Source organism: Heptranchias perlo, chromosome 5 (assembly GCF_035084215.1).
Source record: "Heptranchias perlo isolate sHepPer1 chromosome 5, sHepPer1.hap1, whole genome shotgun sequence".
In the NCBI taxonomy this organism is placed as follows: Eukaryota; Metazoa; Chordata; class Chondrichthyes; order Hexanchiformes; family Hexanchidae; genus Heptranchias; species Heptranchias perlo.
The window spans coordinates 102,854,327-102,880,794 of record NC_090329.1 but is presented as its reverse complement, the minus strand read 5'-3'; the positions used below and the strand labels follow the sequence as shown (position 1 = coordinate 102,880,794).

At 44.0% G+C, this 26,468-nt stretch overlaps 1 protein-coding gene across 1 annotated transcript in view; it reads right to left on the bottom strand.

Annotated features, from left to right (window-relative positions):
• The window catches only part of cep162 (centrosomal protein 162), a 139,982-nt gene extending 115,773 nt beyond the window's left edge, over positions 1 to 24,209 (bottom strand). Inside the window, exons 1-5 of the mRNA XM_067983879.1 lie at positions 24,133 to 24,209; positions 18,000 to 18,099; positions 7,446 to 7,584; positions 3,576 to 3,728; positions 1,971 to 2,157 (exon numbers count right to left, since the gene is read on the bottom strand). Of these exons, the coding sequence (XP_067839980.1) occupies positions 1,971 to 2,157; positions 3,576 to 3,728; positions 7,446 to 7,584; positions 18,000 to 18,059 (539 nt within the window). The 5' untranslated portion in view covers positions 18,060 to 18,099; positions 24,133 to 24,209. The remainder of the gene's footprint in view (positions 1 to 1,970; positions 2,158 to 3,575; positions 3,729 to 7,445; positions 7,585 to 17,999; positions 18,100 to 24,132) is intronic.
• Between the last annotated feature and the right edge of the window lie 2,259 nt (positions 24,210 to 26,468).

Here is a 26,468-nt window from a genome sequence, read left to right as displayed (position 1 = left end):
TTTATACTATTCTGAACAGGGAGCCTCACCCCCCAGCAGCACATATCAGGAATTTGGACTCACTCTGCCCACTATTATCCAACCATAATGGTTGGGAAGTTGTGACAATACATGCTTGAATTAATGAAATATGCTGCTCCCATAAATTATGCTTATAACATTATGCTGCTGGATTTACTGAATTACCACATAATATTGTTTTAAAGAAAAAAGACTGGACCGATAACTCTATATATGCAATATATATTATGTATGCAATAACAAGAGAAAGCATTTTTAAACAGTAATGTTACTGCAAAATCTGGTATCTGCTACAGCAAAGAAACAGGCCATTTGGCCCAACTGGTCTATGCCAGTATTCATGCTCCACACAAGCCTCCTCCCTCCCTACTTCATCTAACCCTATCAGCATACCCTTCTATTCCTTTCTCCCACATGTGCTTATCTAGCATCCCTTTAAATACATCTATGCTATTTCCCTCAACTACTCCTTGTGGTAGCACGTTCCACATTCTTACCACTCTTTGGGTAAAGAGGTTTCTCCTGAATTCCCTATTGGATTTATTAGCGACTATCTTATACTTACAACCTCTAGTTTTGGACTCCCCCACAAGTGGGAACATTCTCTCTACATCTACCCCATCAAACCCTATCATTATCTTAAAGACCTCTATAAGGTCACCCCTCAGCCTTCTCTTTTCTAGAGAAAAGAGCCCCAGCCTGTTCAGCCTTTCCTGATAAGGATATCCTCTCAGTTCCGGTACCATCCTTGTGAATCTTTTTTGCACCCTCTCCAATGCCTCTATATCCTTTCTATAATATGGAGAGAAGAACTGTGCACAACACTCCAAGTGTGGTCTAACCAAGGTTCGATACAAGTTTAAAATAACTTCCCGGCTTTACAATTCCATCCCTCTAGAAATTAACCCTAGTGCTTGATTTGCCTTTGTTATGGCCTTATTAACCTTCGTCGCTACTTTTAGTGATTTGTGTATCTGTACCCCAGGTCCCTCTGCTCCTCTACCTCATTTAGACACTTATTATACAAGCAGTATGTGGCCTCCTTATTCTTCCTACCACAATGCACCACTTCACACCTATCTATATTAAAATTCATTTGCCAATTACATGCCCATTCTGCAAGTTCATTAACGTCCTCTTGCATTTTGATGCATTCTTCCTTTGTATTAACTACACCCCCTAATTTGGTGTCGTCCGCAAATTTTGAAGTTGTACATCCGATTCCCGAATCCAAATCGTTTACGTAAATTGTGAACAACAGTGGTCCCAGCACCGATCCCTGTGGAACACCACTACCCACCTTTTGCCAGTCTGAGTAGCTAGCCTTAATCCTTACTCTCTGTTTTCTGTTTTGTAACCAACTTGCTATCCATTCTGCTACCTGTCCCCTGACTCCACATGTTCTGACCTTAGTCACGAGTCTACAATGCAGTACCTTATCGAAGGCCTATTAAAAATTCAATAATGTTGGTCAAGTGTGACTTTACCCTTCTGAAATCTGTGCTGACTACTCTTTATTATATTTTCGTTCTTTAGATTTTTTTCTATTACACCTTTGAGTAAAGATCCCATTATCTTTCCTACCACTGACATTAAGCTAATTGGTCTATAGTTCCCTGCACTTGTTCTATCTCCCTTTTTAAATATAGGAATAACACTAGCTGTCCACCAGTCCTCTGGCACTATTCCCTTTTCTAGTGAATTTTTATATATATGTAATTGTGCCTCTGCTATCTCCTCCTTAACTTCTTTTAATATTCGCGGATGCAATCAATCCGGAATAGGGGTCTTATCCACCCTAGGTTTGATCTTCATGCATGTCCTCAAAATATATGGGAGAAATTTGTACTCCAAACAGCTTTTCCTCCCTTTAAAAGTGAATAGGACACTCCAAACACTGAATTTTGAGAATTGTTGCAATTCTGCCTAGAACAGAAGATTTATCTTACTGATTCAAAGCAGTCAGAGGTGTTGAATCTGTTGATTCCAGCTCTTTGTTAAGCCTGGAATAGTCAATAGTCGAGGAGACTCCCTTCTCGAGGTTAGCAAAGAACTGTTCTTTCTCTTCTTCTTCTTCGAGTGTATCGAGTCCAACTCCTGGAGTATTTTGCCCAGGTCCTGATGCCATGACAGATTCTAAGAATGAATAAAAAACCTATTTTAGCTTTGAAGAATACTTCATAACGTAGATCCTACTTAACATTTATTCAACTTTCAAATCGCAGACAATAGGATGCAAATTAATTATTTGTATCACAATTAGTTCAGCGAAAGGCAAACTATAATATTTCTTAGAATTCAGTTCTATTGTCACTTTTTCATCACTATAGAGCAGTGATCACATAGTAGCAACACAAAAATGGCAGCATAACATGCAGTCAGGTCTGTGTTGGGGTGGAATACATGTATAGTGCACATAATGGGGTAAATTTTAACCCCAAGAACGGGTGGGAAGTAAAAATCCACTGTTTTCAGAGCAGGACTGCATCCGAGCTCCAATTTCTGGATTTAACCCAGGCAGTTTTGTCTCCGTGTGGAGAATGGACATCAGGAAGTCCCGTCCCCACTTAAATCCGGCGGCCAATACTTAAAAGGGCAATGTACCTCACTGAGAAATTTGAGGCACTTAATATTTTGTGTGTTGGAACAACAAAATTAATTTAACCTTCCCTGTTCAGGTTTCCTATCGCTTCCCATTCACGTCAGGTGAAATCAGGCGGGAAGGGCCAGATCCATGAGGTGAGAGCCTTTATTGCACTGCTTGTGGGCCCAGAGGAACAGGAGCGCTTCATTCAGGCCCAACAAGCTCACCTGGCCAACAGGATCCCCACGATTCCAAACCCACACCCCTCTCCCCGCTAACCCCCCGCACCCTGATGGTGGACCCCCACCTACCTCAGAATCTTCAACCGACCTCCAGCAACCTTCGATCTTCTTCCCTGCCCCCCGATGTCTTCCTCCCCACACCCCCCGCCCACCGATCTCTTCCTCCCCACACCCCCCCCACTGATCTCTCCCTCCCCACCTCTTCTCTGCCCCTCCCCCCCACCCTCCTCCCCTCTTCTCCGCCCCTCCCTTCTCAGTTAAAATTTACCCCAATATATTGTACATATAAAACTGTTCTATTGTTTTCCCTTTCGGTACACATGTATCAGATCAATTCTTTTATTACAACACTGTTTTGTTTTAATCTTGTTTCATTCTGAGCACAGCAAATTCAATGTTCTCAATGCATGAAATGTAACATTTTCCATTTGGAATTGCCAAATCTAGGTATTTACAACAGTAACTCACAAGCTTTTTAACTGAAAGTATCCCTCCTCCCACTATTAGAGAATATGAAGCACCATGCTTTAATGTTTTTCTCTTGCATCTAGTGTAGGTACGTTAGGTTGCTATTTATTTAAATGATGCAGCTAATTAAATTAATTTTAATAAAAGGTGAAAGTAATTTTATTAAAAGGTGAGTGCCATTCTGGGACTGCAAATGAATTAACACTTTCTCCTTCTCCCTTTTCCAATTCTTTTTACAAAATTCACAAAACATTTCCTACCATTTGGTTCCAAACTGTCTCTGCTGATAGACACAGAAGTCCTCTCGCCTTCATGAAGCAGAATATTCTCCTCTTGTTGCTCTTCTTCAGCTTCTGCAATGGGCTGGGAGGTCCTCTGGGATTTGAGAAAGCTCTTATTGGTTCCCAGCACATCTGTTAAATTACCAAGAAAAGTGAAAAGAAAATAGGTTTAGTGTTAAATGGACATATTTCTTCAGAAATGTACATTGTAGACATTACCTGTGGAGTACATTAAAACTTCGAGAGACTAGAAGCTGTGGAGGAGCAAAGTGATTTGGGTGGCTATGTAAACAAATCACTAAAAGCTAGTGCAAAGATACAAAAAGTAGTCAAAAAGGTTAGTTGAATGTTAGCCTTTATCTCAAGGGGGTTGGCATACAAAAGTGAGGAAGAGACACTCCAGTTGTACAGAGCCTTCGCAATACCCCATCTACAGTACTGCATTCAATTTTGAGCAACTTAGGAAAGATATATTGGCCTTGGAGGAGCTACAGCGCAGATTCACCAGAATGATACTGGGATATAGAGGATTAAATTATGAGGGCAGGTTGCGTAAACTTGGCTTGTATTCCCTTGTGTTTAGATGGTTGAGGGGTGATCTAATTGAGGTTTGTTCCGCCTTTGCTCCATATCCCTCAATACCCTTACCTAACAAAAATCATCAATGTCAGTCTTCAAAATTTAAATTGACCCAGCATCCACAGCCTTTGGAGGAACTGCGTTCCAGATTTCTACTACCCTTTGTGTGAAAAAGTGCTTCCTGATTTCACTCCTAAATAGCCTAGCTCTAATTTTAAGATAATGCCCCCTTATTCTGAATTACTCCCGCTAAAGGAAAAGGTTTCTCTGTGTCTACCCAATCAAATCCCTTAATCATTAAAAATGAAAAAAGTTAAAGAGAAAAGAAAACTGAAAAATAAAAATGGACGGGTGGTGTTCAATAAAGGATTAAATGTTGAACTCTTATCCCCCTTTAAAGAATTGCTGCAAAGTCAAATTTAACTGCACATTACTGAAGTAGCAAGATACAGGTTTGCACCACAGATTTTTCATAGTGAATTCTTGATCTACACTATTTCAACAGGGAGAGGTATTAAGAAGCTAGGTAGTTCTGCACAGGAAGGGCTTTTTTTAAATATATAAAGTGGGCAAGTCTACCAAGTCGACTCTCACACAACTCATTGGACCCATTGGAAGAGCAACAGTGGGCTCGATTTTAGGAGGGAGGCGGGTTGGCAGCGGGGGGTCGACTGGGCGCATGGGTAACGTGCCCAGTGAATTCGGGGTGCTCCGTACGCGATCGCAGCCTAATTGAAGGCATTTACTTTGGCTTCCGGGTTTCGTGCTGGAATGCTGTGCAGCGGGAGGACTGCGCAACAGCATCGTAGGCTGTCAGCTGGAGGAGCCCTATTTAAAGGGGAAGAAGTGGCCTGCCTCTGCCACCACGGAGGCCTGGCTGGAGGTGGCAGAGGAGGTCACCAGCACCACCAACATATCGCCCACCTGCATACAGTGCAGGAGGTGCTTCAATGACCTAAGTAGGTCAGCCGAAGTGAGTACACTTACTCATTCCCCTACACTCCGTCTACCACATCACCGCCCCCACCCCACATCTCCTTCTGCACTGCCAACACTACTCTGTCACATCACTCCTCACACCCACTCAAACCTCATCCTCATCTTACCTGCACTTACTCACCTCCCCAGTACTCATCCCACCACTACCACTCAACCCAATCCTCATACAATCTCATGGCTCTATCTCATACTCACCCTCTCATGCATCTCTTTCATGGTCAGCCTCACCCAAACTGCCACTACCTGTGCTGCAGCCACAGAGCATGCATCTCATATGTGCAGTAGGAAGCATAAGGCAAACGTGTCGTGAGCATGAAGGGGATGTACAAGGGTGTTTGAGGGTTTGTCATGGTTTTTACTTATATTTGATTTCTGATCAACTCACATTACATATTATATTGTCACCACTACTGCCACGTCTTTGCAAATCTTGTCTGGTTTGAGCAATAATGCCCTTTCCTGAGGATCACTATGAAGACCCACAACTGATGCCACCCATTGTGTCACTGCAGAGTGGGTGTAGGTGTATTTGGAGGGCTCTTTTGTGCAGACGACAGAGACGTCAGCGATGTCCCCGGTGGCACCCTGGAAGGATGCGGAGGAGAAGTTGTTGAGGGCAGTGGTGACTTTGACAGTGACAGGTAAGAAGATGGTGCTCGGGCCAGCCGGGAGCAGCTCGACATGAAGGAGGCTGCAGATGTCCACGACTACATGTCGAGTGACTCTGAGCCTCTGTCTGCACTGCTGCTCAGAGAGGTCCAGGAAGCTGAGCCTCAGTCTGTAGACCCTGTGGCGAGGGTAGTGCCTTCTGTGACGCATCTCTCTCTGCAGTTGGCCTCCCTCCTGCTGTGCAGGTGGATGTGTCACAGCATTGTGTTGTGGAGCTCCACGTGTCAGAGGTGGACGGTGTGGCCGGCGAGGCTGGTGATGCTGTTCGTCCTCCAAGGAGATCATGACTGCAGCTATGGCGTACCCAATGCGGAAGATGTACGTTTGAGGGGGTCCGCAATGTAGGTAAATGTGTCTGCACAACCGGAGTTGAGGTTGCAAGTTGGTGAATTTTATTGTTAGGAGGAGGGTGGTGGAGGCCAAACTTTGTCCAAAGTGACAGAGTGGCCTCCTGCAATGAGGGAGGATCACCCCCCACCACCTGTCAAATGGACCTTTGTAGCTACCACAGGCTGGTGGCTGCAACACGTCTATTTCAACTGGGAGTGTTTCCCCCAGTACGGGAAACAGTCTCAGTTGAGTTGAAAATCCCACCCCTCCTAAAATATCATGTCAATCAGGTGTGCAAACGACCTGAACTATCTAATTAGTTGGTTTAAGTGGGATCCTGCCGGCTTTAATTGCCGGCGGGAGTCCCACATGCGGGGGCTGCGCGCCCATCTAAGCTCATCACTGGGGAACCCGGAAGTGGGCGGGTTGGAGCCGGGCTCTGGACCAGCCCCAGCAATCCCCGATTTTCGGAGCCCCCCCGCCCCCCGCCACGAACCTGCCATCCGAAAATCAAGCCCATTGTGAGGGCCTGAGAGTAGGTTACCTGGCTTCCTACCATCATTAAAAAATCAAAATTATTAAAAAGAGCTTTACTGTCCCTTAGTAATTCATTGGCTGTGAAGTGCTTTGGGGCATCCTGAGGACGTGAAAGGTGCTACATAAATGCAAGGTCTATCTTTTTTGCTTTCTCAATCATTTTTTATGTCTATGCATTGTTACAAGCTTCTATGTTTCTGGACAAGTATGTGGTGAGAAGAACTTTAAGCTTAGTGCTCATCTACTTTCTAAATTACTGGAACAGTACACTCTCATGATTATGAAAAACAAATACCCTCCGGGGAACCTGGACTTTGAGACGGCACACTTCCATCACTCTCTTCACCAATTTCTTTCTCCGTTGTTTCAATGCCAACATCAACTACTGCTGGCTGTCTTTTCAGTTTGGAAAACCTCCTCAGTGGGGGTTCTTGGATGAAGAAGATAAGAAACATGCCAAGAAGTGCAAATAATACAAAAGAAAAGAAGATAAGAGTAAGTAAATTAAAAGATAAGCAACAGGAAAGCAGGAAGACCAAATTTTGACAGTTTCAGTTTAATGTAATGGCAGCTTAAATGAAAAAAGTGGAACACATACAGATTGATGCATTTTAGAAATCACATTGTAAAGCACTTAAAGGCTTCCCTGTCATGATGCTTTGCTACCCTCATGTGGCATACCTTCATGGAACAGTCATCATACTGCAGCTGTACAAGGACAAAACAGCTACTTACGTCCTTCATCAGAATCATCATCATTAATCCACCATGGTTTTGTATCTTTTTTGATTTCCTTCCTCTTATGCTGCCCCAATGAACTCAGAACACTGGATTTTGGTGAATTTCCCAAATCAACAGATTCATCTGAAACAGACTGGAAATGTGCACAAGGTAATCAGAATTCCTCTAATCCCACATGGTTTTCTGTTGAGAGTTGGACTGAACAATTATTAGTTATTTTTCACACTCAAAAAGGTAGAATAATGCTACACATTATACAGACAATTATAAACTTACTGAAATGATACTTTTCACTCTAAGAACACAATTTTTACGGGCAAAAATGTTTCAACATGTCATATCTGCTTATAACAGAAAAACAAAGACTGATCAAGGTTTAATAATAATCCAATAATGATTTTATAAGTTAAAACCATTGAGGGCAAATCAGTATTTCCAATCATGGAAGGAGACTTGTAGAATGTCCCGTAACACCAACTTTTGAAAGGAATTCAAAATTTGTTGAAAGGAAGCTACTTGAAACTTGCTTATACCCACCAAAGGCAAAAAAATCCCGAGAAAAACACTTGCATGTGCCATCACTCGAACCTCTGGTTTGAATTACTGCCTTGTAACTCGTTGTAAGCCAGTACATAATTTATTTTAGTTGCTAATGCTCCCTATTTTATGTACTTGCAACAATCTTTGCAACTACATAATTTTAATGCAAGCAGGCCCACATCAGTATCAGTACTTTGCATCAAAGGTTAGCGTTTAAGAATCAAAGACCGAAGCGAAAATAAAATGCAAAACAGGTGTATACAAATAATAAATTTTGTATCTTGAATATGAACTGAAAGGTACATTAAAAATCTTACATCTGCGCGCACTTTTTCTATTATAAATTCTATGTCCCCATTTATAATGGAAAGTGCCTACGTAACGTTGTCTAGCTTTAACTCTTCTTTCGGATGAGACATCAAAGAAGGCCCTGTCTGCCCTCTCAGGTGGACCTAAAAGATGCCATGGCACTATTCAAAGACGAGCAGGGGAATTCTACCGTTGTCCTGACCAACATTTATCCTTCAACCAACATCACAAACAGATTTTCTGGTCATTTATCTCACTGCTGCGTGTGCGACTTTGCTGTGTGCAAACTGGCTGCCATGTTTGCCTTCATTACAACACTGACTTTACTTCAAAAGTACTTCATTGGCTGTGAAGCACTTTGGGATGTCCTGAGGTTGTGAAATGTGCTGTATAAATGCAAGTCTTTCTTTTCTTATTTCTTTAATTACACCCACCTGCCAGTAGTGGTACCACAGTGCCCCTACTGGCAGGAGAGTGTAATTATAGCCTCACTAATTGATATAGTTTCCCTTATAAATATGGACATGAGGATTTATAATGGAAATGTAAAAATAAGGACATGAATGTATGGCTTTAAAATGAAAACTGAATTATATTGGAGCCCTGGTCCAATTACCCTCCCTCCCACTCAATGATGAAATTACCACGTATCCCAGTTAAGAGAAAATAGTAGTAGCTAGCAGATTTCAAAAGGGATGATCGTTCTAGACAAACCTCATAGAATTCTTTGAAGAGGTAACTGACATGGTAGATGGGGGAAATACAGTGGATACAATGTACAAGGGCTTTAAGACAGCCTATGACAGGGTACCACATAGGAGATTACTACAGAAGATTAAGGGGTATGGAATTAGATGGAGGATAGCAAAGTGGATTAAAAATTTGTTAGATAGTAGGAGTTAAGAGCAATTTTTCAGAGTGGTTAGATGTGGTATTGGTGTCCCAAGGGGTTCAGTTCCGAGGCTACTTCTGTTTAATGTGAATATCGATGATTTTGATATAGGCCTAGATGGAGTGGTGTGGAAATTTGCAGATGATACCAAAATGGTAAATATAGTTAATTCTTTAAAAGACCAAAGGAAACTGTAAAAGGATATTGATAAGATGGGGGAATGTGCTAGCACGTGGCAGATGTAATTCAATGTCAGTATGAGCTGATGCATTTTGGTTAAAAAAAGCCTTGATTATGCACTGAATAGAAATAGGCTCAGTGCTGTGGAATAGAAGAGGGATTTGGGGGTACATGTTCACAGGATATTAAAGGCAGCTTCATAGGTTGATAAACCTGTTTAAAAAAAAGCTAATGGAATTCTAGGTTTTATCACAAGAGGCATAGAATATAAAAGCCAAGAAGTAATGATGAGCCTTTACAAAACCTTATTAAGACCTCAAAAAGATTACCATATACAGTTTTGGGCTCCACACTGTTAGAAGGATATTGAAGCTTTAGAGAAGGTACAATGCAAATTCACTAGGATGCTGCTTGGTACGAGCAAATAAGACATACTTGAAAAACTGAAGCAGACTGTTTCCAGTAGTTAAGGGTCTAGAGCCAGGGGCCTTGGATAAAGGATTAAACATAAGATTTGGAACAGAGAGTAACATAACTTCCCTGCTTTTCAGTTCTATCCCTCGAGAAATGAACCCCAGTACTTTGTTTGCTTTTTTTATAGCTTTATAACCTGCGAGACTACTTTTAGTGATTTGTGTATCTAAAACCCAGATCCCTCTGCTCCTCTACCTCATTTCGACTCTTATTTTCCAAGGAATATGTGGCCTCTTTATTCTTCCTACCAAAGTTCTATACAAGTTCTTTCTTTGCTTATCACCACTTTGAATAATAAGCTCCTCTAAGTGTTCTACAATCTCTAACCACCTCCTGTGTGAAAACTGAGTTGAAATACTTTGTTACTATCTACCATCCCCTCACTCATCACTAAGGTAGATAAATCTCCGGGACCTGATGAAATGTATCCCAGGACGTTATGGGAGGTTAGGGAGGAAATTGCGGGACCCCTAGCAGAGATATTTGAATCATCCACCGCTACAGGTGAGGTGCCTGAAGATTGGAGGGTAGCAAATGTTGTGCCTTTGTTTAAGAAGGGCGGCAGGGAAAAGCCTGGGAACTACAGACCGGTGAGCCTGACATCTGTAGTGGGTAAGTTGTTAGAGGGTATTCTGAGGGACAGGATCTACAGGCATTTGGAGAGGCAGGAACTGATTAGGAACAGTCAGCATGGTTTTGTGAGAGGAAAATCATGTCTCACGAATTTGATTGAGTTTTTTGAAGGGGTAACCAAGAAGATAGATGAGGGCTGTGCAGTAGACGTGGTCTACATGGACTTCAGCAAAGCCTTTGACAAGGTACCGCATGGTAGGTTATTACATAAGGTTAAATCTCATGGGATCCAAGGTGAGGTAGCCAATTGGATACAAAATTGGCTTGACGACAGAAGACAGAGGGTGGTTGTGGAGGGTTGTTTTTCAAACTGGATGCCTGTGTCCAGCGGTGTGCTTCAGGGATCGGTGCTGGGTCCGCTGTTATTTGTTATTTATATTAATGATTTGGATGAGAATTTAGGAGGCACGGTTAGTAAGTTTGCAGATGACACCAAGATTGGTGGCATTGTGGACAGTGAAGAAGGTTATCTAGGATTGCAACGGGATCTTGATAAATTGGGCCAGTGGGCCAATGAATGGCAGATGGAGTTTAATTTAGATAAATGTGAGGTGATGCATTTTGGTAGATCGAATCGGGCCAGGACCTACTCAGTTAATGGTAGGGCGTTGGGGAGAGTTATAGAACAAAGAGATCTAGGAGTACAGGTTCATAGCTCCTTGAAAGTGGAGTCACAGGTGGATAGGGTGGTGAAGAAGGCATTCGGCATGCTTGGTTTCATTGGTCAGAACATTGAATGCAGGAGTTGGGATGTCTTGTTGAAGTTGTACAGGGCATTGGTGAGGCCACACTTGGAATACTGTGTACAGTTCTGGTCACCCTATTATAGAAAGGATATTATTAAACTAGAAAGGGTGCAGAAAAGATTTACTAGGATGCTACCGGGACTTGATGGTTTGACTTATAGGGAGAGGTTAGACAGACTGGGACTTTTTTCCCTGGAGAGTAGGAGGTTAAGGGGTGATCTTATAGAAGTCTATAAAATAATGAGGGGCATAGATAAGGTAGATAGTCAAAATCTTTTCCCAAAGGTAGGGGAGTCTATAACGAGGGGGCATAGATTTAAGGTGAGAGGGGAGAGATACAAAAGGGTCCAGAGGGGCAATTTTTTCACTCAAAGGGTGGTGAGTGTCTGGAACGAGCTGCCAGAGGCAGTAGTAGAGGCGGGTACAATTTTGTCTTTTAAAAAGCATTTGGACAGTTACATGGGTAAGATGGGTATAGAGGGATATGAGCCAAGTGCAGGAAATTGGGACTAGCTTAGTGGTATAAACTGGGCGACATGGACATGTTGGGCCGAAGGGCCTGTTTCCATGTTGTAACTTCTATGATTCTATAAATCTTGCTTCCTTTATTTCCTAGAGGTGTGGCACTGTAATGAAATGATTCAATGCAAGGAATACTATCGAAGAACATTTAATTTTAGGAACTTTTGTTTAATGCCATGCCACAGCTTTAAAAAAGATAACTGAAATTTGCCATGGTCTTTGTCAAAGGCGATTTTATTTCCTTTCACTTCGAAAATGTATCAGCAGTGAATTTTGCACTCAGTGAAGGACAAACATACCAGGGAACATGACAATTTTTTTGCCACAAAGTATCAGCATCAAGCATTCCCAAGCCCAGTAAAGCATCAGCCAATAAAGAGTAAAGCTCCTTGCACTCTGCCCAAACTCTGGCCCAGAGTTTCTGCTCGATTGCACTGGCTTTTCAGCGCAATCTCGCCGAATCAGCGTAAAACAGAGGAATTTCGATTTATGCCGGGTGTAATTTGCACCCGGCGTAAATAGAGTTTTCTCAATGTTTTGAGCGGGCTAAAAAAAATTGTGGAAACTAGCCCCGCCCACAAAATTGGTCACCCCACCCCCCCCCCGCTCGAAACAACGAGGATGGTCAGTATCTGCCAATTGCATCAGCCTGCACTGTTCAAGGCGGGTTTTAAAATTATGCTAGCTTTTTTTTTAGGCGCAAAGGCACTATTTAGTAAATGCTTCAGTAGGGTTTTTTTGAGTCATTTTCAGTGATTTTAAAATCGGATTATTCACAGATAGGACTAGACAGCTTTATTAAAAATGCTTGTTTTTAAGTCATAAGCCCATTTTCAGCTGCTTTAATAAAACTGCACCAGGTTACCACTCTTAAATACATCTCTTAAACACATCAATGAATTTTTTTTATTGTAAAAAAGCAAACAAAAGATTACACTACGTTAAGCTGCTGAACTGCACTGATTCATTGCAGATTTTACGTTTGTGATTATGTTAATGCATTTTAGGTCCTACGATAAGGTCTCTCACAGGAGGTTGGTGAACAAAGTTAGAGCACGTGGAATTGGGGGTAATATACTGGCATGAATTGAATCATAGAATCATAGAAGTTTACAACATGGAAACAGGCCCTTCGGCCCAACATGTCCATGTCGCCCAGTTTATACCACTAAGCTAGTCCCAATTTCCTGCACTTGGCCCATATCCCTCTATACCCATCTTACCCATGTAACTGTCCAAATGCTTTTTAAAAGACAAAATTGTACCCGCCTCTACTACTGCCTCTGGCAGCTCGTTCCAGACACTCACCACCCTTTGAGTGAAAAAATTGCCCCTCTGGACCCTTTTGTACCTCTCCCCTCTCACCTTAAATCTATGTCCCCTCGTTATAGACTCCCCTACCTGTGGGAAAAGATTTTGACTATCGACCTTATCTATGCCCCTCATTATTTTATAGACTTCTATAAGATCACCCCTAAACCTCCTACTCTCCAGGGGAAAAAGTCTCAGTCTATCCAACCTCTCCCGATAAGTCAAACCATCAAGTCCCGGCAGCATCCTAGTAAATCTTTTCTGCACTCTTTCTAGTTTAATAATATCCTTTCTATAATAGGGTGACCAGAACTGTACACAGTATTCCAAGTGTGGCCTTACGAATGTCTTGTACAACTTCAACAAGACATCCCAACTCTTGTATTCAATGTTCTGACCAATGAAACCAAGCATGCTGAATGCCTTCTTCACCACCCTATCCACCTGTGACTCCACTTTCAAGGAGCTATGAACCTGTACTCCTAGATCTCTTTGTTCTATAACTCTCCCCAATGCCCTACCATTAACGGAGTAGGTCCTGGCCCGATTCGATCTACCAAAATGCATCACCTCACATTTATCTAAATTAAACTCCATCTGCCATTCATCGGCCCACTGGCCCAATTTATCAAGATCCTGTTGCAATCCTAGATAACCTTCTTCACTGTCCACAATGCCACCAATCTTGGTGTCATCTGCAAACTTACTAACCATGCCTCCTAAATTCTCATCCAAATCATTAATATAAATAACAAATAACAGCGGACCCAGCACCGATCCCTGAGGCACACCGCTGGTCACAGGCCTCCAATTTGAAAAACAACCCTCCACAACCACCCTCTGCCTCCTGTCGTCAATCCAATTGTGTATCCAATTGGCTACCTCACCTTGGATCCCGTGAGATTTAACCTTATGTAACAACCTACCATGCGGTACCTTGTCAAAGGCTTTGCTGAAGTCCATGGAGACCACGTCTACTGCACAGCCCTCATCTATCTTCTTGGTTACCCCTTCAAAAAACTCAATCAAATTTGTGAGACATGATTTTCCTCTCACAAAACCATGCTGACTGTTCCTAATCAGTCCCTACCTCTCCAAATGCCCGTAGATCCTGTCTCTCAGAATACCCTCTAACAACTTACCCACTACAGATGTCAGGCTCACCGGTCTGTAGTTCCCAGGCTTTTCCCTGCCACCCTTCTTAAACAAAGGCACAACATTTGCTACCCTCCAATCTTCAGGCACCTCACCTGTAGCTGTCGATGATTCAAATATCTCTGCTAGGGGTCCCGCAATTTCCTCCCTAACCTCCCATAACGTCCTGGGATACATTTCATCAGGTCCCGGAGATTTATCTACCTTGATGCGCGTTAAGACTTCCAGCACCTCCCTCTCTGTAATATGTACACTCCTCAAGAAATCACTATTTATTTCCCAAAGTTCCCTAACATCCATGCCTTTCTCAACCGTAAATACCGATGCGAAATATTCATTTAGGATCTCACCCATCTCTTGTGGTTCCGCACATAGATGACCTTGTTGATCCTTAAGAGGCCCTACTCTCTCCCTAGTTACTCTTTTGGCCTTTATGTATTTTTTTTTTTATTCGTTCACGGGATGTGGGCGTCGCTGGCAAGGCCGGCATTTATTGCCCATCCCTAATTGCCCTCGAGAAGGTGGTGGTGAGCCGCCTTCTTGAACCGCTGCAGTCCGTGTGGTGACGGTTCTCCCACAATGCTGTTAGGAAGGGAGTTCCAGGATTTTGACCCAGCGACAATGAAGGAACGGCGATATATTTCCAAGTCGGGATGGTGTGTGACTTGGAGGGGAACGTGCAGGTGGTGTTGTTCCCATGCGCCTGCTGCCCTTGTCCTTCTAGGTGGTAGAGGTCGCGGGTTTGGGAGGTGCTGTCGAAGAAGCCTTGGCGAGTTGCTGCAGTGCATCCTGTGGATGGTGCACACTGCAGCCACAGTGCGCCGGTGGTGAAGGGAGTGAATGTTTAGGGTGGTGGATGGGGTGCCAATCAAGCGGGCTGCTTTATCTTGGATGGTGTCGAGCTTCTTGAGTGTTGTTGGAGCTGCACTCATCCAGGCAAGTGGAGAGTATTCCATCACACTCCTGACTTGTGCCTTGTAGATAGTGGAAAGGCTTTGGGGAGTCAGGAGGTGAGTCACTCACCGCAGAATACCCAGCCTCTGACCTGCTCTCGTAGCCACAGTATTTATATGGCTGGTCCAGTTAAGTTTCTGGTCAATGGTGACCCCCAGGATGTTGATGGTGGGGGATTCGGTGATGGTAATGCCGTTGAATGTCAAGGGGAGGTGGTTAGACTCTCTCTTGTTGGAGATGGTCATTGCCTGGCACTTATCTGGCGCGAATGTTACTTGCCACTTATGAGCCCAAGCCTGGATGTTGTCCAGGTCTTGCTGCATGCAGGCTCGGACTGCTTCATTATCTGAGGGGTTGCGAATGGAACTGAACACTGTGCAGTCATCAGCGAACATCCCCATTTCTGACCTTATGATGGAGGGAAGGTCATTGATGAAGCAGCTGAAGATGGTTGGGCCAAGGACACTGCCCTGAGGAACTCCTGCAGCAATGCCCTGAGGCTGAGATGATTGGCCTCCAACAACCACTACCATCTTCCTTTGTGCTAGGTATGACTCCAGCCACTGGAGAGTTTTCACCCTGATTCCCATTGACTTCAATTTTACTAGGGCTCCTTGGTGCCACACTCGGTCAAATGCTGCCTTGATGTCAAGGGCAGTCACTCTCACCTCACCTCTGGAATTCAGCTCTTTTGTCCATGTTTGGACCAAGGCTGTAATGAGGTCTGGAGCCGAGTGGTCCTGGCGGAACCCAAACTGAGCATCGGTGAGCAGGTTATTGGTGAGTAAGTGCCGCTTGATAGCACTGTCGACGACACCTTCCATCACTTTGCTGATGATTGAGAGTAGACTGATGGGGCGGTAATTGGCCGGATTGGATTTGTCCTGCTTTTTGTGGACAGGACATACCTGGGCAATTTTCCAGGTATGTCCTGTCCAAGCTCTTTGGATTCACCTTTGCCTTATCTGCCAAAGCAATCTCATGTCCCCTTTTTGCCCTCCTGATTTCTTTCTTAACTCTACTCCGGCAATCACTATACTCTTCAAGGGATCCACTTGATCCCAGCTGCCTATGCATGTCATATGCCTCCTATTGAGATTTATCTACCTTGATGCGCGTTAAGACTTCCAGCAGATTGAGAATTGGTAACAGACAGAAAACAGAGAGTCGGAATAAACGGGTCTTTTTCAGGTTATCACTAGCGGGGTACCGCAGGGATCGGTGATTGGGCCCCAGCTATTCACAATCTATATCAATAATTTGGATGAGGGGACCAAATGTATTATTACCAAGTTTGTTGATGACACAAAACTCGGTGGGAATGTGAGTTGTGAGGAGGATGCAAAGAGGCTTCAAGGGAATATCGACAGGCTAAATGAGTGGGAAGAACATGGCAGATGGAATATAATGTGGAAAAATGTGAAGTTATCCACTTTGGTAGGAAAAACAGAAATGCAGAGTATTTTTTAAATGGTGAGAGATTGGGAAATGTTGATGTACAAGGATACCCAGGTCCCTTTGAACATGAGTCACTGAAAACAAACATGCAGGTGCAGCAAGCAATTAGGAAGGCAAATGGTATGTTGGCCTTTATTATAAGAGGATTTGAGTACAGGAGTAAAGATATGTTACTGCAATTATATAGGGCCTTGGTGAGACCGCATCTGGAGTATTGTGCACAATTTCGGTCTCCTTACCTAAGGATATACTTGCCATAGAGGGAGTGCAACAAAGGTTCACCCAGACTGATTCCTGGGGTGGCGGGATTGTCGTATGAGGAGAGATTGAATAGACTAGGCCTGTATTCTCTAGAGTTTAGAAGAACGAGGGGTGATCTCATTGAAACATACAAAATTCTTACAGTCTCGACAGATTAGATGCAAGGAGGATGTTTCCCCTGGCTAGGGAATCTAGAACCAGGGGTCACAGTCTCAGAATAAGGGGTAGGCCATTTAGGACTGAGATGAGGAGATATTTCTTCACTCTGAGGGTGGTGAATCTTTGGAATTCTACACCCCAGAGGGCTGTGGAGGCTCAGTCATTGAGTACATTCAAAACAAAGATCTAGATTTATCTAGATATCTAGATTTTAAAGGCATCAAGGGATATAGGGATAATGCAGGAAAATGGCGTTGAGGTAGAAGATCAGCCATGATCTTGTTGAATGGCGGAGCAGGCTCAAGGGGCCAGATGGCCTCCTCCTGCTCCTATTTCTTATGTTCTTTTAGCAGAAACTTGCGCCAGCTCAAAGCGGAAACTTTGGGCCTAGATGTTTTAACCCAGCCTCAGGAGAGCTTATCATACTGTATTAGTGTGACATTTTCTCTTACGACGCTGGTTAATCTCATGTCTATGAGCGAGATTGCTAGTTTCAGAGTAGTTTGGGGCTGTGAATTCATGTCCACAAGGAACTGGGTTGAGACTGTCCACAAACTCACTTTGGTTTTGACTCTTTCATGCAGGTCAGAGAAAGAAGGCGTTCATCCCATGAGCTTGGTTGGATTCAAACCATTTCCCATGAGGTAAATTGCACGGTGTGGTCGACGGACATCTGTCCTCCATTGTTCAGCACAATGGGACTGCGATCACTTTTCCACAGTGTTCTAATCCAGTGTACCAAACTGCTCTCCATGCCCACCTTCACGTGCATTTTGTAACTGCTCAAATGTAAGTTCCTAATTGCAGTTTGTGTGTACTGCTGCAATTTACTGATACAATTAAAATCATGGATCATGCAACCAACCCACAAGAAATCACCTCCAAATAAATTAACGTTAAATTCAGAAATATCTTCGATGAAAACAGAGCTCTACTAGAGCAAAAATAACTTACCTCTTTCAAGAATTGCTCAAACTGTTCCTCTATCTCCTCCTTGGTGAGTTTATGACTCATGATTTCAATGCGTTGCAAACTGATCCTTCAGAATAGAACTCTAGAACAAAAACACAGGCTATGATATCAATCCAAGAAAGTAGTCAGTATATTTTAGGAAAGGTTTGCGGATCAGCAGACAGGTTGATCTCAACTTCTGCCCTGATCCTCTACACGTTTATCATCGTCGCCCATCCTACAAGAGGTACAGCTTAGCTATGTTGGGGGCACAGACGTCAGTGCATCTGGTGCACAACTGGATTAGCCATCCTTCACCAGATCTGGCTGGATCACATCAGGCAATAGCAGGCCTCACTGTCCTCTGCCAAAACCACCCACTACTCCAGGATCATCCTGGACAGCAAAAATAACCACTGACTGTTTTTCTCCACTATCAAATATCTCCTTTGACCCTCTCCCCTGCCCCCAAAACCCTCACCTTCTTAATCACCGAAACTAAGACCATACGTTCAGCTGGCTTTGCTGCTTTCCCTCCTTCCTCTTGCCCACCAAGACAGCGGCACCCCCTGACCCAGGATACTCCTGCTCTAACCCTAAGCCTTTCTCTCTAGCTTCTCTCCAATCTCCCCTCATGTCACGTTCTCTTTGAACTCATCTTGTCCATGAGAACCACCTCCTACTCCCATTCACACTAAACTGCTGTCCACCCAACTTATCTTTCTGGACCCAATGCTAGCTGACCATTATAAATGTTTCCCTTTTCTCAGGAAACTGTCACCCTCTCCTCAAGAACTGTCACCCATCATCTTTCCCCCCCCCCCCCTCCTCAAAAAACCATCCTTGCAAACTTCCAAAGTCCTTGAATGTTTTTGTTTCTCAAATACACACCCATCTTTCGCGCAACTCCTTGTTTGAATCTCCCAATCAGGTTTCCACCCCTACCATAGCACCGAACAGCCCTAACCAAAGTCACAAACAACATTGCACTGTGGTACATTATCTCTCCTCATCCTCTCTGCAGCCTATCATGGAGGCAAATGGTGTGGTCGACCAACACCTCTCCTCCATTGTCCAGCTTAGTGGGACTGCCATCACTTGGGTCCACTATTACCTACCTGATCGTAGCCAGAACATTTCAGCAATGGGTTTCTCTTTCCACCCCTGCATTGTTACCTCTGGAGCCCCCATAGGATCTATCCTTGGCCCCCTCCTCTTCCGCATCTAAATGCTTCCCCTGGACAACATTGACCCCATGTTTGCAGGTAGTTTCCAAATATATGCTGACGATACCCAGCTTTACCTCTCCATCACTTTTTAGACCCCTCTGCTGTGCTCGAAGCCATCGTCTTTGGATTCTGCCACAAACTCCATACTATTGCCACTGATTCCAACCCCTTCCCGACCACTGTCTCATGCTGCACCTTGGCTTCCTAATTGACCCCAAGCTGAGCTTCTGATCCCATATCCTCTCCATCACAAAGAACCATCTACTTCCAACTCCATAACATCACCCTGCCTCCGACTCTACCTCAGACAACGTGCCGCTGAAAACCTCAGGCTCAACTATTGTTCTTCTGGCCAGCTTTGCATCCCCCAGTAAACCATATGATCCAGAACTCTCCTGCCTGTCCCCTATCCTGCACCAAGCCGAACTCACCCATCACTCCAGTCCTCGCTGACCTACATTTGCTCCTGGTCCCCCAACTCCACAAATTTAAAATCCTCCGGTTTTGATAGAGTAAATAAGGAGAAACTGTTTCCAGTGGCAGAAGGGTCGGTAACCAGAGGGCACAGATGTAAAGTGATCGGCAAAAGAGCCAGAGGCGACATGAGGAAAACATGTTTTACGCAGCGAGTTGTAACAATCTGCAATGCACTGCCTAAAAGGGTGGTGGAAGCAGATTCAATAGTCACTTTCAAAAAGGAATTGGATAAATACGTGAAGGGAAAAAATTTACAGGGCTATGGGGAAAGAGCAGGAGTAGGGACTAATTGGATAGCTCTTTCAAAGAGCCGGCATTGGCACGATGGGTCGAATGGCCTCCTCCTGTGCTTTACCTACTATGATACTATGAAAATTCCCTTTATAGTCTCATCCCTCCCTATCTCTGTAACTGCCCACAGCCCTACAATCCCCCCACCACCAGCCCCCCAGCAACCTGAAGTCTCCTTTCCTCCGATTCTGTCCTCTTGTGCATTCCCCCCCACTTCCCATTGCCCCTCCATTGGCAGCCATGCCTTCAGCCACTTAGGTCGCACACTGGAATTTACTCCGGATAGGCCTCCTCCACTTTACCTCCTCTCCTCCTTTCAGACCCTCCTTAAAACAAACCTCTTTGACCACTCCTAATACCACCTTTTTGGTTCGATATCCATTTTTTGACAAACACCTCTTTGAAGCAGGTCGGGAAGATTTTCTACGTAAAGCAGGTTGCAACTGTTGATTTGTCCATACAACTCAAAATTTAACAGAAATAAACACCAAAGCTGTTAAAAAAAACCTTCAGTACAGTGCAAAATAACATTATTCCACCTTCCAAATAAAGAATATCCAAGTAGCTCAAGCAGAAACATGTAAAGCAGCAGCTCTAACTCATACAGCATCAGAGAGGTAGGAGGCAGGCACACTCCCAAGAATCTTCTTCCCATCCCACTCCTCAGCTGTAAGTCATCAATCCTGCCATGGCATTATTGAGACCAGGGACTTCTCCAGACAGAGAGAACCGAGAACCAAAAAACACAATCAACAAGGACAAATTGCCTCCTCCTGGGCATCATACAAGCCACAGGATCTGCATCATCCATTCTAATAGGACGACCCCATCCCAGTCCTGTGGATAATGGAAACTAGTGGATAGTTAAACCCCCAAATTTTAATTTTGCATGTATGATAGAAAAGAGGTAAATCTCCTGTAATATAAATCAGGGTCAATGTGATCTCCTGGACTACTTTTGATCACCTAAAGAGGTTGGAGAGAACTCTTCCAAACTTTTCCCACCCTAATTGACTTGGGCTGTTATCTGGTTTAATGCATCTCTTAAGGAGATTACATGGCTCCGGGTGGGTAGGGAGTGTCTGGTTCATGATGCACAAGACATTACAACCATATAGGACAAGCTGGATAGACCAATGAGACTTTTCCTGTCTGTCATTTACATATTTTTGTATATTAGTACCCCAAGAGTGAAGTTCAAACAAATTTTTTAAAATTCAGCAATTTTTATTCACCTAAAAAAGATAAAATAGATGTTTGATAGGAGGTTGGATAATGATGTGACATCTTGCACAAGGCATTACCATGTGTTAATTTCTGGTGAATAATCTGGAAGGTAATAATTGAAGCACAAATAATGGAAAGTCCACTGTATTTCCTGGTGTCCAGTCATAGGAACAGGAGCAGGCCATTCAACCCCTCAATGTTCCCCCATTCAATGAGATCATGGCTGATTTGTAGCTGAATTCCATTTACTCGCCTTGGCTCCATATCTCTTAATGTCCTTGGCTGGCAAAAATCTATCGATCTCAGGATTTAAAATTATTAATTGAGCTAGCATCTACTTCTTTGTGTGGGAGAGAGTTCCACACTTCTACCATTCTTTGCGTGAATAAATGTTTCCTAACTTCTCTCTTGAATAGCCTGGCTCTGGTTTTAAGACTATGTCCCCTTGTCCTAGACTCCCCCACCAGCGAAAAAAGTTTCTATCTACCCGATTAATTCTTTTCAAAATCCAAAAACCTAAATCAAATCAAATTGCAAAAAAGTAGGTGCTTGCCTGTCCTCTCCACCGAGGATAATGTGCTCAGTAAGCCCAACCAACATCCAGTCCAGGATGAGCTGTACCTTACGCTAGCTAAACAATGAAAACCAAAACAATTATCTTATGTCTCTGCAACAAACTCCGTATCCTTGCCACTGATCCATTCCCCTCCCTGGCTACTGTCAGGCTCAGGCTCAACAAATTCGCAACCCTGGTGTCTTCTCTGACCCCAAGCTTATTCCCTTTCCATCACTTCTACCTCAGTCACATCACCTGCATCTGTCCCTGTTACAACCAATCTGCTGCTGAAACCATGCCTTTATCATCTCAAGACTCAACTATTCCAATGCTCTCCTAGCCAGCCTCCTATCCTCCAACATCCAAAAACTTCAGCTCATCCAAAGCTCTGCTCCCAGTATCCTATCCCATACAAATTCCCACTCATCTATCACTCTTCCCCCCACCCCCCAACCCCAGGTCCTTGTTGACCTACATTGAATCCCAGTCCCCCAACATCTCAAATTTAAAATTCTCACCCTGTAGTTTAAATCCCTCCATGGCTTCCCTCGCCTCCCTATCTCCAACCTCCTCCAGCTGTACAAACTCCCCCTGCCCCTGAACTTTCCATTAATCTGACCCCCTCCTCTCTTTGCCCCATAATTGGCCAGTACTTAGGTCCCACTCTCAGGATCAAGTCCCTAAACCCTTTACTTCACTCTCCTTCTTTAAGGCACTTCTTAAAACCCATCTTTGACCAAGCTTTTGGTCACCCCTCCTAATCTCTCTTTCTTTGGTTCATAGTCTGTTTTATCCTCATACTTCTGTAAATATAACATTACAAACAGGAGTAGGCCATTCAGCCCCTCAAGCATGTTTTGCCACTAAATTAGATCATGGCTGATCTGTACCTCAACCCCATTTACCCCCTTTTGCTCCAAATACCTAGATACCTAATAAAATAACTATCGCTCTCAGTCGATAAAGCACAGGATATTTTTCTACATTAAAAAGGTGTTATATAATGCAAGCTGTTATTGTTTATAGTAATGACAGCCAACAGCATGCGCCCTCAACAATTTGATGCATGACATCATCTACTAAAAATGAACTCATTCCTGGTAACATCAAAGTAGCATTACCACTTTTTTGTTATTTTGTAGTCCATCTCCTGCATAACACACTCTAGATAGCTGCAGCAGTTACCATCATAGGTGGTTGACAGGTCCTGCCCAAGAGGCTTTTCCAGGTGGAGAGATGTTACCATAGTATGTTAAATTCCCCCATCACACTTCCTGGATGCCCGCTCAAGCTCAACTATACAATATATAACCTTGGCATTCTGTTTGATTCTAGGCTGAGTTTCAAATCCCACGTTCAGTCCATAAAACATCACCCATGTCTGCCCCACTTTACATCCACTGTCACCTTATTCACCCCTTCTAACTTCCAGACTCAGCTCTTCCCAATAATGTACCCTCCTCATTGGTCTCCTGAGCTCCATCCTACATGAGCTCCAACTCATCCAGAACTCGAGGGCCGTTTGGACCCTTACCACAATCCTTGCCAAACTCCAGTGGCTCCCTGGCCCTTAACACACTGATTTCAGAATTCTCGACGCCCGCCCGCCCGCATCCTCTGCTCTTCCAAGTCTGGTTTACTGCACATCCCTCGCTCTGTTGTAGCGATAGTGGCAAAGTCCTCAGCACCCAGAACTCCCTCCCTATACCACTTCATCTTGCTGCACATCTCTCCACCTGGAAAAGCCACTTGGACCTACCTCTTGGGCAGGACCCGTCAACCACCTCGCCAAACCCCATCCCCGATTTCTGCTGGGCTTTGATTCCCCCCACCACCAAACTGGTGCATTCTTGCTGTTAAATGCACCAACTACTCATTCATGTTCCCCCAGGGGTTTGGAGAGGGACATTCACCCTTTGCTGCAAGCACCTACTCGCTTTGCATGTTCCAAAATACCAACACTGCACAACGGGTCCCTGCAACCCGACCTGCTCCTGATTGGCTCGCGAGCCCCTCCGCTGCTGCCCGCGCGCTCTCCCCGCCGTTGACGTCACAATTAAAGCCGGTTAATTACAGCCGTTCGAGGGGGGGGGGGGGGGGGGGGAGAAAAAAAAGAGGCGGCGACGCGAAATTGATTGACGGGAGCAACCAGCCACTCAGGACCCAGAGTGGGCCAGCACTCGGCCGCTCTGCGCCAATCGCCGTGAAGCGAAGGCGGGATTTCCCCTCCCCCCCCCCCCAATCATTCTCAATCCCGCGCAAGTAAGGCGCCTTCGCAAGGCCCACCCTTTAAAGCAAACGTCAAAGGTCTGAGCTTTCGGTCCCACGGTGGAGTAATGGAGAATTGTCTGCTTACCTAATAGCTAGAAAGCTAAAGACTAACGTAGTAAAGTACAGCCCGCCAGCAGCCGTGCGTGACAGCCCGCCGTCCGTCCGTCCGCGTTGCAAGGCAACAGGACGCCGCGAGTAGCGACGTTTGCCGTGGGACGGAAACCGTCAAGGGTCAAATTTCGATTGGCAGGTGTGCAGCGATTCAGTTCGAAATTGCGGCGCTGGGACAAAGGGGTCGCGAGACGTCACAGGGGTGTTTGTTCTGAATTGTGATGTAATCTCCAGGCCATGACATCATCACATGTTCTAAAGTGCAGGACATCCTGCAAGAGAATGATTGCCAAGGGCCCCCATCTTTAGTATTTCTGCACAGCCATTTCCTTCACTTAATTGTGCCATTTTGCTTTTATTTTCACCATTCTCTTAAAAATGAAAAAAAAATCACAAACCAAAACAATCAATTTTTAAATTTTTTTTTGCTAATAGCTACAAGCAGTGGTGTGGGCACCAGCACCTCGCTCTCCTACAGGAGAAGTATCAGCCTGTTGTCCGTAGATGGGGTGCTGTGAGCCTAGCAATGTGCCGGAAAGTTTACCGCTCCATTACTGACTTTAATAGTCAGCAATGTAGTCATTAAGACTGCTTCGATTTTTCAACAAGGGTTGTCCAGGAGAGATTTTGCAGTCACTAAAACCAGTGCCCAGGAGCAGAACAAGCACTGGGCATCCAGAAAATCTGACTCAGGTCCGAAAAGCTGTATCCCTGGCACTTCATTGCCAAGCACAATTTTCTGGCTGGCCTTTTAAACCAGTCTAAAGTAGTCTCACCATAAAGAAGCCTTACCTGCATTAAAATACTATAATGGTTTAATTAAGCCCTCGCACAATTTTCTATATTGTTAGGATGGATTTGGACTCTGCTCTCCAACCATAGGCCAAAAAAAGTCCATAAAGGGCCTGAGCAATTAGAGACATTGAAAAGGAGCTTTAACAATACCAGTTTCTATGAGGGCTAAGGGACCAATAAGGCATATGTGAAAAGACATATGGCATTCTGTAAGTCAAGTTAAAATTAATGATGGAGCTGGTTTGAAGCACCACAGATAAAGTATATGATTGTTGAAGCGGTACAAGATAAAAAGGTATGCCAGGGAGATCAGCAGGCACCAAAAACAGACTGCCTGCACCCACTATTATGCAACCAACCATCTGCAGACACTGACACATTTACATGGCAATGACCAAATGGTACTGGCTCCAGAGGCTCCCGGTCAGCCCAGGTCAGTTGCAGATTTGCACCATTTGCTGTAACAACACATACAGCCAACCTGTCCTGCTAGTGTGAGTCAAGGGGACTTCTTCCTTCAAATAAACTGGTAAGAGGTATAGAGAAACAGAGAATGGATTTTTACAATGTGTGCAGGACTCTTTTCTTATCCAGAATGTAAAAAACCCAACATGAGAGGAAGCACTGCTGGATCTAATAATGTGAAATGAACCACAACAGGTAAGAGAAGTAAGTGTAGGGGAACATCTAGGCAATAGCGATCACAACATAATAAGATTTAAGATAAAGATTGAGAAGGACACAAGTAAGACAAAGACCAAACTAATAAATTGGAAGAAAGCTGATTTTAAGTGGATGAGAATGGAACTTTTTTTATTTGTTCATGGGATGTGGGCATCGCTGGCAAGGCCAGCATTTGTTGCCCATCTCTAATTGCCCTTGAGAAGGTGGTGGTGAGCCGCCTACTTGAGTGGCTTGCTGGGCCATTTCAGAGGGTGATTAAGAATCAACCACATTGCTGTGGGTCTGGAGTCACATATAGACCAGGTAAGGACTGCAGGTTTCCTTCCCTAAAGGGCATTAGTGAACCAGATGGGTTTTTATGCCAATCCGGTAGTTTCTGATACAATTTTTTTTGAATTCCAGATTTTTTTATTTCATTAATTGAATTTAAATTCCCCAGTTGCCATGGCAGGATTTAAACTCATGACTCCGGATTATTAGTCCAGTAACATAACCACAATGCTACTGTACCCTTACTAGGGGAAATAAACTGAAAAAATCCACCAACAAACAAAGAAATAGAACCGCAGTGGGAAACATTTAAAACGGTGATCAATAGAGTCCAGGAGAAATATATCCCACTAAAAAACAAGATCAAACTGGCCAGTAATGACATACCATGGATGAATAAAAAATAATGGCAAAATTGAAACTAAAGAAAATGGCATACACTAAGTACATAGACAACAAAGGAGAGGATGACAAACGGGAATACAAAAAGGTTAGGAAAGAAGTCACAAAAACAATTAGCCAGTTAGCCTAACATCTGTCATTAGGAAAATGCTAGAATCC